Genomic DNA, 19090 nt, shown 5'->3' with positions numbered 1-19090 from the left:
ATATATATATATATATATATATATATATAGTGTTAAATAAGGCTAATATTATTGCGTTTACACTTTTGGACTTTTTGATATTGTGTTCTCAAATGTTCGAAAAACAGGTCAAAACTATCCTTTATTCCTCAAGCAATTAATTTCTTACGGAGAAAATCAAGCGTTAGGATGGTCAGCTAGACTGGCTATTTTTTATGAAATTTATGAACATTAAATTATTATTTTTATTACACATGCCACCTGTGAATTGTTAAATGTCTGAGTGAGTTTGCTGCAATCATTCTTTCCCTATGGGGATAAATAAACTGAACTGAACTGAACTGATGTAAACACACACATAAGTGCTCCGGAACACCAAAATGCCAAGAGTTCTGCTTTTATATAGTTAATCACCACTTTTATAGTTATTCATTACTATTTTAATTAAGGATGTGATTGTTGAATGATTTCTTCACCTGGTTTACTGTTTTCTAAAAATAAACCTTTCAGCTCAAGTAATTGGTTTGTTTATAGAAGTAAGTGGGGACAAGTCAATTGAAGGATTACATATATTATACCATATATGGTAAGCAACATAAATATAGTAATAACATAATTGCAGTTAAATACATAACGCATTACAACACATACATAGATAATATAGTAATAATAATAAAATATCATATAAATGTATGTTAATAAACTTTAATCACTAATTGAGATTGTGTGACAAATTAATTGGAACGTTTATTTTGGCCTTCTTTATTTAGTTCTAGTGGTGTAAACATTTTTTATTGTCAAATAGAAATGTAATTAAGTATTGTCATGATAATTGAATGTGGTATATGCTGAATTAAGCAAAGGGTGGACCATTAGGCACAGCAACAAAAAACAGATTCTTGGTTGTAATGGTACTACAATCAAGCTGTTTGATTTATGTTTATTTTCTTTGGAAAATATACCAATATATTTATTATGTAAAAACATCTGAGCAGCATTTGACAGAACATCAAAAAACAGTTTCACAGATTTCCACTGAGTCACAAACACAGCCTCTGGTACCCACCATTTCAAACAGGTCCTTACATTGCAACACATTGTATTTTTAGTTTTTAAATTTTTCACAATAAAATGGTAAAGATGGTCCTCTTTTTTCCAGGGCTTCTCAAACTTCAGGATCTCCCAGGGAGAATAGATATTCGGAGCAAAACCAAACACTTCACAACACAGCACTGCTGAGGCTTCTTCCTGTATATAATTTACTCGTTGGGGAAGACAGTTTGAGTTTTTGCAGCAATTTAAAGGTTAATAATATTGGAACCTAAAATGTATAAATAGATTTTTTTTTTCTTCTCACAAACATTATATTTGTACAGAAATGTGCCCTCTGTCCATGTATGTGCTGTCCAAAAAATGCTGTCCAGACAAAACATTGCAGAAAACACGCAAATACTTGTTTCGATAAGTGACTCTGGTTGGATAGTATGTGTAAACTCTCACAATTGAATACATCCATATAATATAGATACACACATGCCCATAAATGCACACACTATATTTCAGTTGACATACGTACATTCATAAGTACATACGTCATAGGTACCTCAAAAGTACATTCATATTAAAGCACACTAAGTGAAACAGTGTGCTGCTTATCTTGCCAATCTCTTCTGGCCACCATGGTTACAGGTCTTTCTCTCGTATCCCTTTTTCCTTTACTCTACAGTTTGGCTATCAGCAGATCAAGGTTATGTTTTCAGTAAAGTCTGGCCCTCATATCATCTTCATGTTGACACGTCGGGGACCGCTGGTCTCAGTAAGCTCGCTGCTGGCGCCTTTCCTCTTGCGTGGAACATATTGGATGTCTACACTTCCTCTGTGCTTGCCTTTGCCTCGGCTCCAAGCAAACAGAAGCAGGAAACAGAAAAGGACCACACCCAGGAAGCTGAGGCAGCCCATGGCCGTAGACACAAGAATGGTGGTGAAGTCCAGCACCATCCTGATTGTGTAATGCTCTGTGCCATTGATCAGGGAGCTATTGTAATCAGGATCGAAGATGAAGCTGCGGTTGGCATAGAGAGCCCCATCCCGAAGGCCCAGGCTTTTGACAGCGAGTGTTATGGACAGGGTGGAATTGCCTGCAGGATTGGATGCCACACAGAAGTAAATACCACTATCCTGAGGCTCCACTACTCTAAACTCCAGTGAACCGTTGCTATGGACAACCATGCGGCCTGTGCTCTTGGTGGTGATGTGCCTCCTGTGTGGTGTCAGCCAGGAGACAGAGGGGGGTGGAGCACCATCTGCTGTGCAATACAACCATGCCTTTTGTCCTTCTTCCGCTTCTGCTGGTTTTGTCGACATGGCAATGACCCTGGGTTTGGTGCATACTACGTAACGGGAGAGCAGAGGCTCTACTACATCACTGAAAGGTTTCCCAGCCAGAGCAGCAGGGGTTGTGCACTGAGGTTGCACTTCCACAAACTGTAAGGACAGTGTTCTTTGAAAGAGCCAACGTAGACGGCAGTCACACACTAATGGGTTCTGGCCAATCAGGAGGTTTTGCAGGGACACCGATGCTGGCAGTGTGGTTCTTTCCAGTGTCGTCAGGCGATTGTAGGAAAGGTCAAGCAGGCGAAGTGACACTGCCCCTTGGAAGGCCTGAGATTCCACACGCACCAATTGAGCTTTGCGGACCTGAAGAACTTCCAGCCGGTCTAGGCCACGCAGCCAGCCAGCTGGCAGCACCCTCACACTGCTGTATGACAGGTTCACATGGGTCAAGTAGGAAAGGTGGCTCAGCACTGGTACTGCTGAAAGGTTGGTATGGGTAATAAAGAGTGTGCTGAGATTTAGACCCTGCAAGGCAAGAGAGGGCACAGCTTCCAGTGCTGGCCAATGATCCACCTCAAGATGACGCAGACGACCCAGGCCCTTGAAAGTGTGTGGCAGCAGTTCTGCAATGTCCAGCTGCCTAAGACGAAGGCTGGTTAGGCCATGCAGGTGTGCCAGTGCATGACTGGGAACCGCACTCAGATTACAGCGCTGCAGAGTCAGTGAGCGCAATGCAGGCAAGCCACTAAAGGCACGGGGGGCAACAAAAACCAGCTCATTGTCAGCAAGCTCAAGCACACGCAGACGCCTCTGGTCCTCAAAGCCATAATCGAGCAGGATAACTAGACGGTTCTGACTGATGTCCAGCAGAGTAAGCTCACTCAGGCCAGCAAGCGCACCACGTGGCAGCAGGGTCAGCTGATTGTTCCGCAAACGCAGCGTTCGTAAGCGTGGCTGCGCACGGAAACTTCCAGGCTCCACTGATGACAACAAGTTGGTGCTCAGGTCAAGCTCCTCTAGCAACAGAAGGCCAGAGAAGTTCTGCGGTGTGATAATACGCAGACGGTTTTTGCTGAGATCCAGTGCCCTCGTCTCGATGGGGATGCCCTCGGGCACCTGCGCCAGCCGCTTCCGGTGGCACGAGACTGAGCGTGTGGGCACAGAACACTCACAACGGGCAGGGCAAGCCTGGGCGGGGTACGGGAACAGGAAGAGCGGTAAGAGGGAGAAGCCCACAGCACAGGAGAACAAAGAGAGCAGCATGACCACCTGCAGAATAGGCAAGAGTGCAGAGAGAGAGGTGCAGAGAACAACAGAGATAAAGATTAGACAGATTCACTTATGCACAGATCACACAAACATGCCCAAAACCTAAAAAGCATACACACACCACACACAGGTTATTTTTTCGCTCTACATTCTAGCCCCCTTCCTCTTTGCAAAACACATTTCTCACTCTTGACAGATATTGTGATGTGTTGCTTTGAGCCTGCACACATACACCCTCACACATGCACAAATGTCCCTTTCAAGCAGACTTCTCCAAACATGCTATTTCCATGGAAACCCAACATCCCCTGGCACAAGTACTGCTTTCCAGGTCAGAATCAATAGGATAGGGATTCTAAAGGTTTAATCTACAAGTTTTCAAGACTTATATAACATAACTCTACCTGTCTTCTCAGACACTCAAACACTAGGCAAAAAACTAGGATTACTTGTCAAAAAACTAGGATTACTTGTGATAACCACCTCACCTTAAAAAAAAAAAAAAAAATAATGAACAGTCTTTTATACATGGCCTCCCTGAAGAGGTGCAATCTCATTTCAAATCTTCACATGCTTACAGGATCTTCACATACCCTCAACCGTTCAGCAGGGTGCTATTCACAACTTTTTTCTACTCTATTCCTATTCGCAGGGTCATTTTACCGATCAGAGTGCTTTATTATTACTCGCCCGTTTTTAGACATTAATAGAACTTGTATATTTCGGTAGGTTTCAATGTGTTTTAAATTATTCCGATTAAAATGTACCGTTCATACTGACTAATATTTGGGGAGAACTATTTAGATTTTTTGACAATACATTTCAAAAAGTGCCAAGTGCTGCAATGGCATGGGTGACATGCTTAGTGTCTTTATTGTTTCTAAAAAGCCATAAACATAAATGGCAGACATCAATAATCATAACAGTGCTTAAAGAATGGGGCACTTATCTCTGAGTGCAATTCTGCCCTATTATATAAGCCTTGAAAAATCTATGAGGATGATTTACACTACAGGCCACAAACCAGGCTGGAAATATAATAGTTCGTGCTATGACTTTCGCAGTATTGGAATAATTTATTATCCCTCCAATCTCTTCGAAAAAGGTTGAATGTTTAAAGCATTTTATTACTTCCTCAGTTAATGCTAATTCTTCACATAATGTTAATATACAGTTCTTACGTCTAAACTGACTGTTGTTATATGTAACATATGAAAAAGTGCATAAGAATCATTGGGAATTCGTCATATTCCCACAAAAAGCACTGAATATAAAGACTGTCACCTTTTAATTCTAAACAGTGGAGAATGTTCTTTGGTGCACTTGACAAGCTATTGGCCAGCTCTCTTAGGATTGCTTTGCTCGATAACTTGGAGCGATTAGCGAGCTCTGTAGTAGGCTTTCCTTTCGAATCAATATGAGCGGCTGCTGTGGTGCTTGTCGTCGTATCAGCTTCTGAGAGGCAGCGAGATGGTGAACAGGTTTCTGTGTAAGAAAGCCAATGCCAGGTCTCCAAAGAGTTGTGTTAATAGCTGTCTGTTTATCAAAATATACTTCTTATTTACAGCTTTGTCATTTTCATTTTTTAGTCTTTTTATTTGGGATTGTTTTGTATAATAATTTTGTTTTATGTTTACAGGATATGTAATCATACCTTACTTTCTTTAAAACTCTTAGGTCTTTAAATGGCATGTTTATAGATCGAGCTGATCAATGCAGAGCCAATTTCGCATGATTATTTTAATGAAGATGGAGAGCAGGTCTGCAAGGGGGGTTCACACTAAAGGCTGCGGTTCATTAAAGAGTAAGCGAGAGGAACTGTGAAGGAGTTTATAATGTTTTAATGAGTTAATAATTCAATTCATTCCCGTGAAAGCATGAGGCCGACGTGACGACTGTAGCCTTGATTGGGGAGTGCATGCGCTGTGCTGACGTAATTCATTCCTAAATTTGAACTGAATCACTAAGAAATTTCAGACGTTGACTTGATCGATTAATCATCACACACAGCACGAGATCAGCTCTATTATATCAGAGATACCTAGTCAGGCAGGTGGAGACAACGTGTTCCCTCTTTCGCCTTCTGTCACTCTCTTCTTTTCTTCTAACACGCACCGAAAGAAAGAGAGCGAGAGAGAGAGAGAGAGAGAGAGAGAGAGAGAGAGAGAGAGAGAGAGAGAGAGAGACACAGAGAGGGAGATCCAGCTTCATATGTGTGCTCACACTTTAAGATCACTATACAAAAACATCAAACATTAGCAAAGCCATCAATCTAAAGGCTTCCCTCTGTGCTGCTGCTGTTCTTACTGTTTGTGGAGTGTGTGTGTGTTGTATAGCATCTTTTTTTTACCATCATTTGTGATATTTCTAAGAAAAATGGCGGGTTCTTTTGCCTTGTTGCAGTATTTAAAAAAAAAAAAAAATAGACATCTCTATCACCTCTCCCTGCCATGGAGTCTTGCTACCTAAGAACTCGATTTTGGAGCCTGCGGTTTCTCTTACTTTGTCTAATTTTAGTTTATCTAATTTTAGTCTCATCCATTTTTCATTGAGTGAAACCAGTGACTGTGAGCCAAACACCCATCTCCCACAGGGTGTTCATGTGTCTCTGCATATATATATATATATATATATATATATATATATATATATATATATATATATATATATATATATATATATATATATATATATATATATATATATATATATATATATATATATATATATATATATATATATATATATATATATATATATATAGTGTGTGTGTGTGTGTGTGTGTGTGTGTGACCGTAAACAGACGGAAAAAAAAGACAGAACCTGAGCATATGTGGTGTGTGTGTTTGTGTGCACATAATCACATGCATGTCTATGCTTACATATACAGGGATGACCTTGCTTGTGTATGGTGCAGAATTCAGTGATACAGACCGAACTCCATTTGATGTCATCGTTCTCTGTATATAATCTGAATTCGGCTGGCAAGAATCCTGTTTATTCTGCCTCTGATCTTTCCTTATAGGTATAGGTGCTGTCGGATCTCCATGGGTGCCTGCTTCACCCCAGTGAAGCACTATTGACTCCTGCTATTGATCTCTGGGTTCTCACACATCCCCTTCAGCACACAAACCTCATATTATTACCTGACCAAAAAAACCCCGGTTCTGAGTCCTCATGGCAACCCAGCTGTCATTCAAGCCGCTGCCTCTGTGCACGAGTCATATTTATAGAACTCGGGTGAGAACCCAGACCACCACTTTAATAACATTGTATTATGTGTCAATCTTTTGGCATTATTATGCATTACGAATAATACCACATGAGTGGATCTGTGTGTTATTAGAATGTAGTGTATTGCGTAAGCAGAAAAAAGACTGCTTGCCAACCAAACCAATTGTGATACTTTCTGCTCTGAAAAAGCATTTCAATAAATATAACTCCGATTTGCACAAGAACCGTCTCGCATACAAGAGTGCGACAGTCACAGAGATATATAATGGGTGTGCTGTTGTTCGTGTGTCTAAGTATGTACTGAAGGTTGTTTTCACAAATCCTTTGTGTTTCGAGGGTAAATATGGATTATTGGTCCCACTCTGTATCTTTGTCGCATGAGTGATAATTGGATGATGGAATGTGGAATTATTTAATGGGATTCAGTAGTGCCCCATAATTCTGAGTTTGTTTACTGAGCTGTCATTATTTACTCTGCTTTTCTGATCACAAAGAGCAAAAATACTCTCTTTCTCCCCCCCCCTCTCTCTCTCTTTCACTCTCTCTCTCTCTTTCACTCTCACTGTTTGAGAGAGATCAAACAATTTGATAGAATATGAATTGAGATTTGTGAAGTTAATGTGACGCCTGCTCAAATGCAAATTTTAGCTATGTAAAAGCAATGCGGGTATGTATATTGGGTCCTTCTAAAAAGATTAGGTTCGAATTTTGCCTCATTGTCTCACTTTTATATAATTTAAAAGAGGGCAGAAAAAGAATTATTCCTTTGAAAAAATTTTTTTTTAAATGTGAGTGAGTTGCTAGCTCTCAAACAATTCCTTAAGTAACTCGAGTAATTTAAATACAAAATGCATCGAGGAGAAAACAGCGAGGGGCGAGGAGAAGATTCAGGCCGAAGAGAACAACAAAAAGTTTCCAAAGTTTGGAATCATTTCAAACTAAAACATAAAGAAAACACCATACAGTGTGTTTACCCTTTTTAATGTTATTTTAAATGATTTTTATATTTTATATATGATTTTTTTAATTTATATATTTGTATTTGCATTTTGTAATGTGGCAATTAAATATTCACAAATATTCTTGTGTGTAATTTCAGCAATAAAAATGTTAATTTTTCTAAAAAGAAAACAAATTACTCGTTTTAAAAGAACCGTCTTATTTTATCTTGTATATTTAGTATTGCTCTTTAATAAAGAATTAGTACTTCTTATCTGATTACTCGATTAATTAAAGGAACAATCGGTGGAATACTCAATCATTAAAATAATTGATAGCTGCAGCCGTAAAAGGTAGGCTACAAAGAACCTTTAAATCAACAAAGATTTAAGTTTTTTTTTTTTTGAGTGTACACTGTAGACACTGTGCTTAAATATTGTCTGGATAATGTTGTGGGTGTTTTGAGTAGTCTAGACATGTCACTGTGACACATTTTGATGCTCAAATCCCAAAATGCTACATGTGATGCTACGTAATGAAGTTAAACACAGACGCTCCCCACCTTACGAACCGAACGACCGTTTGTACCATGAATTTGTTCGCGAGTTGTTACTGTGTTCGTTTTATGACTACGCATATCTTCTAATGATGTAAGAGCTATAAATACTATCAAATAAAACAATAAATGTTACTAAAACAAATTCGAAATCATTTAAATACTGTATACAATATTTTGTATTAAGTAATAAAAAAAATTATAAAAATAAATGTAAAAAAATTCACTTGAAAATATTAATTCATCCTAGTCCAGTGCGCATCATGTAGACACGTTACGGTCGACGACTAGCTCACGGAGCCTCTCCTCCGTTTAGAATTTTTTCGAGGACAGGTTTGTTCATATGCACAAAGTTTCGTAAAGTGAATGTTCGTAAAGTGGGAAGAGTCTGTACACTGATCAGCCATGATATTAAAACCAAAATGAATCAAGTTGATTATGTCTTTACAATAGCGCCTGTCAAAGGATGGGATGTTCTTTATTAGGCAGCAATTGTGCTGTCAATACCCAAAGTTTATGTGTTTCAAGCAGGAAAAAGAGAAAGGCTAAGGACCTGCATGACTTTAACACGGGCCAAATGTATGATGGCCAGATAACTGGGTCAAAGCACCCCTAAAACAGCAGGTCTTCCTTACTGTTCCCGATATGCACTGGTTATTACCTACAAAAAGCAGTGAAAGGAAATGAAAACTGGTAAACTGGTGACAGGGTCACGGGCCTCCCGAGGTTTATTAACGCCGTGGGGAACAAAAGCTCGCCTGTCAGGGCTGATCCTTCGAAATAGCTACTGTAACACAAATTAAAGCTGGAACACAGTACATTTGCAGCTTGATGTTTATGAGTGTGTGTAAGTGCAGAATGCCCATGCTGACCTTTGTCAAAAGTGCCTACAATGGGCACGTGAGCATCAGAACTGGACCAGGGAGCAGAAGAACAAGGTGGCCTGGTATGATGAATCACATTTTCTTTTTCATTATGTGGGTGGCTGGATGTGTGTGTATGTGTCTGTCACTTATTAGACTTAGAAAAGATGGCACCAAAAAAAAAAAAAAACATGGGCCCTGGCATTCATGTGGATGTTCCTTTGACATGTACCACCTACCTAAACATTGTTGCAGACCAAGTACACCCCTCTATGACAACATTATTGCCTAATTGCATTGGCCAATTTTAGCTAGATAACACCTTTCTAACACTGCACAAATTGCCCAGGAATGGTTTGAGGAACATGACAAGAGTTCAAGGCCTCCAGAAATATCAGATGTTAGCTCAAATCAGAATCTGTGGGATGCTGTACAAACAAGTCTGATCCATGGAGGCCCCACCTCTCACCTTACATGACTTAAATGATGTGTTGCAACAGTACGTCTTTGTGCCAGATACCACAGTGCATCTTTAGAGGTCTTTGAGGAGTCCATGCCTTAATGGGTCAGGAAGGTTGTTTTTATGTTAGAGAAGATCAGTGTATATGTGGCTTGAGCTAAAACTGATGAGTCTCTTTAATGAGTGAACAGTTTTATTGTCAGTTAAAATAAGCAAAATCTAAAGCAAACACTTAACATGCACCTTAGAGGAAAAACAAGCAATAAAACAGCTGAAATATGCAACATTACAGAAAAATGAAAGTGTGGCAGAAGAACTGGATTCATAAAAGAAATAAAGCAATTAAGGTGCGGAAGAGAAGGAAGGAGACGGACTAAACGTTTCTTGACTATTTCTAAAATAACACGGAGTGATGGATAAATTGAAAACAGAAAAAAATATGAAGCCATACTGATTCATCACACCACCTGCCTATTTCAGATAATAGTTGAAAAGTGTGTGCAGTCACGTATGTTTGGGCAATAGGTTTATATGTGTGTTCCTGTTCATTACTGAACTTTCACAGAAGATACCTACAGTTAAAGCACACTTATATATAAAGGGAGAGAAGAGATACACACACACACACACACACACACACACACACACACACACACACACACACACACACACACACACACACACACACACACACACACAGAAAGGCAGGGTTTGATCAGTCGACGTCTGCTCTAGACATCAACTCTGCAATGCTAATTAACCCTGCAGGCAGAACTGAACAGAGAGAGACAGAAGCCTTCAGCACACACTCTCTCACTACATCACAGGATGGCAGGGATGGCAGGATGGCAGACTTACCTGAAATGGCTTGTAATTAATGAATAAGAAAAGAACAACAAAGTCATTAAAAGTATTAGAAAAAAACACCACAGAATGTTATGCTTATTCTCATACTACAGTGGAATTAAGCAGGACTTGTGGTGAGGTGTGATTTCTTTTTCTATCCCACACATTAAAGGCAACATTGTTGAAACAAGACGTCTCTCTTGTTAAAGGCAGATTGGATTGGCTTCCAGAAAAGTGTATTGCTTCTATGGCCTAAAGTTGTCTGAACAGAGCACACAAACTCCTGGACAAAACAGGGACAAGCACAAAATGGCAAAATGTGAAGCTTTTAATGGAGTTAATAACAAATTATTGGTCAGCAAAAATTCAACCAATACTTTAGTCTAATGAAACTAAAACATTTCCCTCCTCTATCAATTCTGGCTCTATTTTATTAGGTTGTTATCAAGCCCTTGATAGGTTGCATCAGGCATAGCAGATAACCAAAAATGTACTACCCTTGTAAGAAAAAAAAAGTGAAACATTGTAATTTTACATCAGATATTTTAATTATAATAATTATTTTTTATTCTGAAGAAAGTGAATTTCCTGTTGTAGCTTTTACCTACACAAATAAGGCAAAGTAACCAAACAATACAGCAAAAGTAAATTAGCAAGTGGTGGTACATGAGCTCTCAGGAGTGCATCCGTTTAATTCTCTGTAATTGTCTAACAAACTATTTGTTGCCAAGACCATTAAAAGCTTCATATTACTGCCACTTTGAGTTTGGCTTATACACAGTATCTCACAAAACTAAGTGCACCTCTCATTTTAGCAGCCATTTAAGTATATCTTCTCAAGAGACAATACTAAAGAAATTAAACTTCTTAAAGTCCTCGTGCTGTGCGTCAGGAGCAGAAGCTGGCTTAAAAAAACAGACACATGAGTGCTACCAGCGTTGCTTAAGAGGTTCGCAGAAGCGGAAGATCCGCCTGTCAGTGCTCAGACCATATGCTGCACACTGCAACAAGTCAGTTTGCATGGCCGTCATCACAGAAGGATGTCTTTTCTGAAGCTGGCTCTCAAGAAAGGCTGCAAACAGTTTGCTGAAGACAACCTGTCCAAGAGCATGAATTACTGGAACCATGTCCTGTGGACTGATAAACTGGTGTCCAGCATGTGTGGTGACGCTCTGGTGAGGAGTATCAAGAACATTGTGTCTTGCCTACAGTCAAGCATGGTGGTGGTAGCATCATGGTCTGGGGCTGCATGAGTGCTGCTGGTACTGGGGAGCTGTGGGTTCATTAAGGGAATGAATATATTCCAACATGTACTGTGACATTCTGAAGCAGAACATGATGCCCTCCCTTCAGAAACTGGGACAAACGGCAATTTATTCAATATAATAACGACCACAAACACACCGCCAAGAAGACAAGTGGCTTGCTGAGAAAGCTGAAGCTGAAGTATGTCACCAGACCTGAACCCTATTGAGCACCTAAGGGGCATCTTCAAGTGGAATGTGAAGAAGCGCCATGTGTCCAACATCCTGTAGCTCTGTGATGTCATTATGGAGGAGTTGAAGAGGATCCCAGCAACAACCTGTGCATACTGAGCCCTTCTGAAAAAAATATTAGGTTCGAATTTTGCCACATTGACTCACAAATATATCATTAAAAAGATGGCAGGAAAAAAATCATTTGTTTGAAAAAATTAAGTGCTTAAAAGATCCCTTCTTATATTACCAGCCTCAGTGAGAAACCAAAGCTAATGCAATGACAACTTAATGACAAAGTTTTTTTTTCCAGAAAGCACAAGTTCCTGTGTCTCCTTTCAGTTATGCTTTTTTTTTTTTTTAAATAAGTGCAACCCACCTTAGTCATCAGGTTGTCAACAGCTAAAATTACATCAGTGGCACATCAGGAAAAGGTCACCTTGAATTAAAAAAAAACAAGACTTTCTAGGCTCAAGAAAAAGAATGTGGTATGTTCACTAGTTCACTAGTATCTCACCACTTCAGAAATACTACTTCTACTTTAATATTATATTGACTAAATCCTAAGACCTCCGTCCAAACAAAGGAATAAAGCTATTAAATGTTCAGTGACTTTTGGGTACACAATTAAAGAGCTAAAGCTGCACCTGCCACAAAGCCGTTTCATAGCAGCTCGAGTGAACAGATCCTGGATGGTCTGCCAAACAAACAAACACACAAAGGGGGAAACACACACACACAGGCCTGACACACAGACCCACACATTTCCATACACATACATATTCAGTTTGAGGTCTGATGTATGCTAATGGATGCACACAATGCAGATTGCGAGCAGGCCAGTGATCAGGCCTCGGCTCTTCAGAGAGTGGTTTGTTCCCAAACAAGCTAACAAGCTGGCAGGAATAGCAAATACCTAAACTCATATGCCCAGGCACTAATGTCCAAAGAAAACAGCGGTCACAGTAACAAATACACTAATGATTACATTGAACTCCTTTAGTGCTTGGAGTTTGCTTCGTGTGCAGCGCATGCAGAAATAAGCTTCCTAAACTCATTGAAGCTTAGAGCCCCATTTAGAGACAGATCACTACTTCAATTTATTCATGGCCACAGGGATGCAGGATTAGACAGGTATAAGTGGAAAAATAAGGGGCAAAAGGAAAATATCCAAAAGCAATAAAGACTTTGAAAACTATCTATTGCAATATGAATCATTCAACTATACATGTCATTAAATGTTATTAAAAGGAAGTTCAGTGATTACATGCGCGATTTCTCAGGCTCAGAGCCTAAATTCTTGACCATTGTCCCTTTCCATGGTTCGAAAAAATTAATTTGAAACTTTTTAGAATCACCCACATTATTCTTTTTATTCACATTAAAAGTGAAATACATTTCTTCTTTTTTTACTTAGTGAGAAGTTATGCAAGTAGTTTACCTTTTTTCACCAGCTGTGATACCATATGACACCGTGATGCTCATCCACGCACACACTGTGCTAGGCAACAGCCCTCTTCCAGACCTAACCCTTTCCTCTACAGTGCCTAATCTGGCTACTTAAAGGTCAAACATAAATATTTGAAGATTTCCGAATTCACAGAAATCATCGAAAACCCAACCCGCATAGTCTACTGATTATATTTGACGGCTAACTGTGGACCCCCCATCCCCCCCCCCCCCCCACCCATTGCTTGCAGCAGAAATATTAAACTCACATTTAAGGAGGAACTCACAGGTTAAAATCCATGCCGTAGCACTTCATGTTGGAAAAAATAACCTCAACGTGTAGTTAAATTTTTCATATCAAACCACGGTCCGGTTCAACTGTCGAACTTATTAGCCTGTCTGTTAGAGCACAGCCTGGCTCTTAACAAACCCTCTAGGGTCATTAGTCGGTATTTGTGACCACCATTTCATTGATATGCAGACGAGCATGCAATCAGCTAATGAATACCAAGTTTCTTTGTTTCTGTATAAGTACTTTAAACCTATACTATTATAGGTAAAAAGAGAAGGCAAAGAAAGCAGAAAGCTGTATAGGATCTGTTTGAGACCGATTATAAACATAAGTGCAAACTGTTTTTTATTATTATACTAATACCACATAATGGTAATTATGTGAATTTTAAAAAATACCCCTTCTGTGTTTAACTTTACATTTACCAAAGCAGAAAAAATAGGCAAACGCAAGGATCGAGTTTGATAAGAGCCAGATTGTGATGGCTAGACAACTGGGTGAGTCTGCAGTGGTCAGTAGCTATCAAAAGTGGTCGAAGGATGGAAAAGTGGTGAACCGGTGACAGGGTCATGGGACAGTTTTTAGGGAGTAAAACTGACTTGTTTTTTTGTGTTGTCCAGTGTTGTGGAGTTAGCATTTAATAAACAATTTATAATAAAACAGAATAAAACGCCTACTGGTCCTTCTGCATTACATCATATCTCTGAGAAATTATCCGATGATGATATATTATATCACTAAATATATAATCATCTTTAAATATAAAACGTTCTTTTCCCCTTTTCACTGGTTATGACATTAGTTATGAGCTTAGGCAATGCTGTTGCACCTTAAATGATGCTTATTTGGTCATTACCTCTACAATCACATTAGTAATGGCCAATAAGGATCTCACTTCAAGCCAAATTTGATCAATAGCCATACAAACACAAAACCTACATTAAGAAACAGTGCGTAAGCATACTTAGTTTGTGTGTAGGTAGCTTTATAGAAATGCCTTGCTAGCTTTTAAGAAATGACCTGTTTCTTCCCAGGCTGTCTCACCATCACAGGCTGTCTCGCACTTTCACACTTCTCTAAGCACACTTGGAGATCCCCTACTCCCTGAATTATGTTCCCACAACAGGCCAATTAGATTTCACAGCACACCCTAATGATTTTTGCAACAGATAAAAAGGAACATGGAGATTTCAGAAGTCGTCCCGATCTATTTGGCCTCTTATGTTAGGACAACATGTAAATTTATGCTTGCATATGATCTGTAATGACACCTAATACGTGCTAAAACGCAATACTTGACGCAGATCTGTTAAAGAGATTCAACAGTATCATTAACAGCACTGAATCATACACATTGTAATCCCCTGGGTTAAACGAAGTCCTATAGATTGAATGCAGTTCATCAGTTAATACCCCTTTAATCCTGCTTCAGTGAATGTAACACTCGTTTATAAACACACATCTTGTGTTTCATTTCCCTCTTACACCATTACATCCAGTGTGTATGACAAAGTAATAACCTTATTCCTGCTCATCTAAATACTAAATTAATGAGTGAATAAAAATGTCATTAATGAAATAATTGTAACGATCATGTGCATGTTATAATGTTTAATAAGAACATGCATAATGTAGCATATCACAGTATATGACAGGAAGCTAGGCACACTACTACAACTTTGATGTCTAAAAAGAGAAATTCCTTCCCATCTTCATTGTCTGTGGCCTTTTCCAATTTCTCATTTTCCCTCTCTGAATCTGATCATGCTCTTCAACCTCTGAATGTGTGTGTGTGTGTGTGTGTGTGTGTGTGTGTGTGTGTGTGTGTCTGTGTGTGTCTGTGTGTCTGTGTGTGTGAGGGGGGGTGTTTGGGCGGGTAACCAAGCTCATAAATCACCTTAAGAAGGTTTTGAACAAATAAGCATGATCCTCCTACACATCTTCATTATGGGGAAAATTGAACACGGTGAATAATATGCTTCCTCCCGTTTTTCATTTCTAACCTATAACGTCGTTCACTTTCGCACTCCACCGTTTGACCAGATCTCTGGGTCTGAGAGGCTGCTGAAGGCACAACTTTATTCACTTTGCTTTCTCCCTTTCCTCGGGAATATCAGAGCTTTCGTGCGTTACAGGCAAGCGGCATCTATCACTGTCCCACCGTTATCAGCAGAGGAGATAGCTTCTAGTGCCTCTATCGCTTAGAGACAGATCTGGCAAGTGCAAGCATATTAACACTGGCACCTAACCGTCGCTGACGGGAGGTGAATTAACTATCAGGTCAGTCCGTGACACACTTACCTGTGCGCACAAGCAGACCCAGAGATTTTATAATTTTCTAATGAACTGTCCCTTGTCACAATCTCACAGGCTCTGTTATATACTTACACACACACACACACACACACACACACACACGCTTCCTGCTCTTGTTCCCCAAGCACAGTAGGAATGGGCTGTGGGTTCACACTGTGGGAATCTGCTGCATCTCTTTCTGAAGCCACAGACATTGAACATCACCACATTCTCCTTTATGACTCACACACACGCTCACCTCTGATCTTTTCTTGTATCCCCCACATACGTGCACTATGGAACACATGTCTCGATCACACACACACAAACGTACGCATACACACACTTTCGGTGTTCTTGACTCGCCATGAAATCACTTCCCAACACAAAAAACCCTCTCAAACGACACCGATGCTTTCTTGTGAATTAGTACATCGGCTATGTGAGACAGTAAGTGTGTGTGTGTGTGTGTGTGTGTGTGTGTGTGTGTGTGTGTGTGTGTGTGTGTGTGTACGCGCTCGTTCTGGTTACCTGTGGCTGCGGCTCTTGCCATAAGGATCAGCCTCCCTGTGATCAGCGTCTTGGTGATGAGCCTGGAGGAAGAAAGACAACAGCGCTTGGCCAGTCCTCCGTCTCCACGACAACGCCCGGAAGATGCCACACCTCCGGTGCACGCTGCTCAAGAACAATAAGACTTTATCCCCTCCCTCTCTCTCTATCTCTCTCCCTCTTTCTCTCTCTGTCTTGTTCTTCTTACGAAGCGCGCGCTTATTTGGAGAACATGACGCGCTCTCCTATTGTGTGTATGTGAATGACGTCTCGCTGAACACAGAGGACAGCGAGCGAAGAAGAAGAACTGGGATTTTGCAGGTAAGTGTGCGTGGGGTGGTAGACTGAGTTCCAAAGGGAAACCAAGCACTTTTCATGTGCATGACGCACACTAGAGTGAGAGAGTGAGTGAGGGGGAGAGAGCGTGAGAGAGAAAGAGAGAGAGAGAGAAGAGAGAGACAGAGAGAGAGAGAGAGAGAGAGAGAGAGAGAGAGAGATGGAGAGGATGGGGTCGTCATGGTGATATTCAGCCATGAAAGAAAAGTAGGGTGAATTACTAAGGGGAGAGGCAAAAAAGGAAGCATCTACTAATTCACTCTCACACACATATACATACATATTGTGTCGAATAATAAAAGAATCACACTCAACATAACACATGTAAGTTCAAAATACTAACATAACCATTAGTCGCAAAAAAGACACACACGTACAAACACAAATATGCTCTCAAATTCACATGCAGAAGTCCTTGTATTTTTTCCTCATTTATTACAGATATTAGCTGGTCCTGGAGGGAAGCCACTTACAACCTTAGTGTGAGTCTCAGTCCTCCGACTTAATGCTTCTGCCTTAAGATTTAAATAGCTGCAGCCAAATGCCCTAAAGCTGCCTCCTTCTCTCAAATTACAAGGACTACAGCACCATCTCCAGCTGTGACACGACATGGGCACCAAATGCTTCCAAACCGGAGCACAGAGACAACAAGCGATGAAACTATGACAAAGGTTGCATTTCTTTTCAACCTGTCTAAGATGAACCATCACTAACAATATACATCCTGTGACTTACACGGGCCTGTGGCCTAAATGACATAACTCAATCTTGTGTGGTGTCCTAGGGGAAATAAACTTCAATCCCATGCCTTGTACCTGTATTAAGCGCGTTCCTTACGGAGAACTTTACTAAATGGAGTGATGAATAGGCGGACGGCTAGAAAAGACAGTACACATGAGTGTAGAAGCAGATATAGGGCAGTAGTAAATGTAGGCAGGTCTGTAATGTATTATAGTCTAGCAGTGATGATTGCATCATCGCAAAACATGCAGTCAAAAAAGAAGCATCAGGGAAAAAGTGAAATGGTGAAAAAATAAATAAAAAAACCTTCACCATCTACTTTAATAGAAACATCTGTGCAAGACTCTTTTAGAAACAAAAGCAATGTGAAATCCCTTTACTTTAAAGCGCTGATCTAAATACAATACAATACAATACAATACAATACAATACTGCCACTAACAGATTCGGCTCTGAACACCAGAGCTGTACTATTTCAAAGCAATAATCATGCAGGCCCCAAAGGCCAAAAAGCGATGACATTATCTCAGTTATTGATGCCCCGAATAGCAACTCTGTGGCACGCTAAAGTACGCCAGCTTGCGTGAACACACGCCGTGTGTTGCATATTGACTGCAGTAAACAACGCAAGCTATGGAAGCATGTAAAATAGATGGATGAGTTGCAGTAAGCCCCCTTCTAGCTTGCCTTGCTCCCCCAGGAACCGGCTCGGTGTGAGATCAGTAAGGGGAGATGGGGAGATTAGATTAGATGTGGAAATGAAGGCACAGGCTGCGCTCTTTTTCAAAAGTTGAATCTCCGTAGGGCTTCAACAGGAAATAGATCGTTGTTGAATTTACACTGCCAAAATAACACCTGTGCTCTAAGCACCTGCAGCGCCGAATTCACTTTTCAGTCTCGGTTCAGCCTGATGGAATAAGTCAACACTGTAGGTGTTAATGAAACACTCGGGACTTTGTTGAGTAAAGTCCAGAAAGATCTACGGTGGCATCAAACTCGTCGCTTATTGGATTTTTTTCTTCCCGCTGTTTAAACCCAGGCAAATACACCGCTTCTATGAACAAACAGGGAACCGTTTGCTGACTTGAATGCGACCAAATTCATTATCCAGATGAAGGTTTAGTGTCTCTTCAAATACCTGAACAGTTGCTCAGTTGAACGGGCTTTGTTAAAAAGTGCTCCCGAAACAATTAGTCTTGCTCTATGTGACTGGAAGAACGAGTCCAGGGGGCCAGGTTTGGCTTTAGCGTTTCAGGAAAAAGTCTGACCTGCGAGAGCAATCAATAGAACATTAGCGATATTGTCGCTGCTAGTTTAAGGACCCATTCACTTCTCTCACTCCATATGTGGACCCTCACTTGCCAGTCAGTTGCCATGGGAAACCATTCGGCCGTGTCAAAAAAGAGCCTCGAGGGATTCCCGCCAGAGAAGGGTGCACACGCACGCACACACACACACACACACACACACACA

General features: G+C 40.3%; 1 protein-coding gene across 3 annotated transcripts; it reads right to left on the bottom strand.

Annotated features, from left to right (window-relative positions):
- Positions 1–882: 882 nt before the first annotated feature.
- lingo2b (leucine rich repeat and Ig domain containing 2b) lies at positions 883–17491 on the bottom strand. 3 transcript variants are annotated; one of them, XM_083540245.1, is made up of 3 exons: positions 16523–17491; positions 5624–5686; positions 883–3582 (listed from the first exon to the last, which is right to left on the bottom strand). In XM_083540245.1, exon 3 carries the CDS (start codon positions 3574–3576, stop codon positions 1753–1755), a length of 1824 nt encoding a protein of 607 aa, XP_083396371.1. In that variant the 5' UTR covers positions 3577–3582; positions 5624–5686; positions 16523–17491; the 3' UTR covers positions 883–1752. The 3 variants fall into 3 exon arrangements, with proteins under 3 accessions (XP_083396371.1, XP_083396370.1, XP_083396372.1); XM_083540244.1 differs by lacking the exon at positions 5624–5686 and having other exon boundaries at positions 16523–16919; XM_083540246.1 differs by lacking the exons at positions 5624–5686; positions 16523–17491 and adding an exon at positions 4867–4947.
- Between the last annotated feature and the right edge of the window lie 1599 nt (positions 17492–19090).

The sequence above is a fragment of the Silurus aristotelis genome (genome assembly GCF_946808225.1).
Source record: "Silurus aristotelis genome assembly, chromosome: 4".
Classification (NCBI taxonomy): domain Eukaryota; kingdom Metazoa; phylum Chordata; class Actinopteri; order Siluriformes; family Siluridae; genus Silurus; species Silurus aristotelis.
Note: the sequence above shows the minus strand (reverse complement) of the source record. Positions and strands in the feature narration are given on the sequence as shown.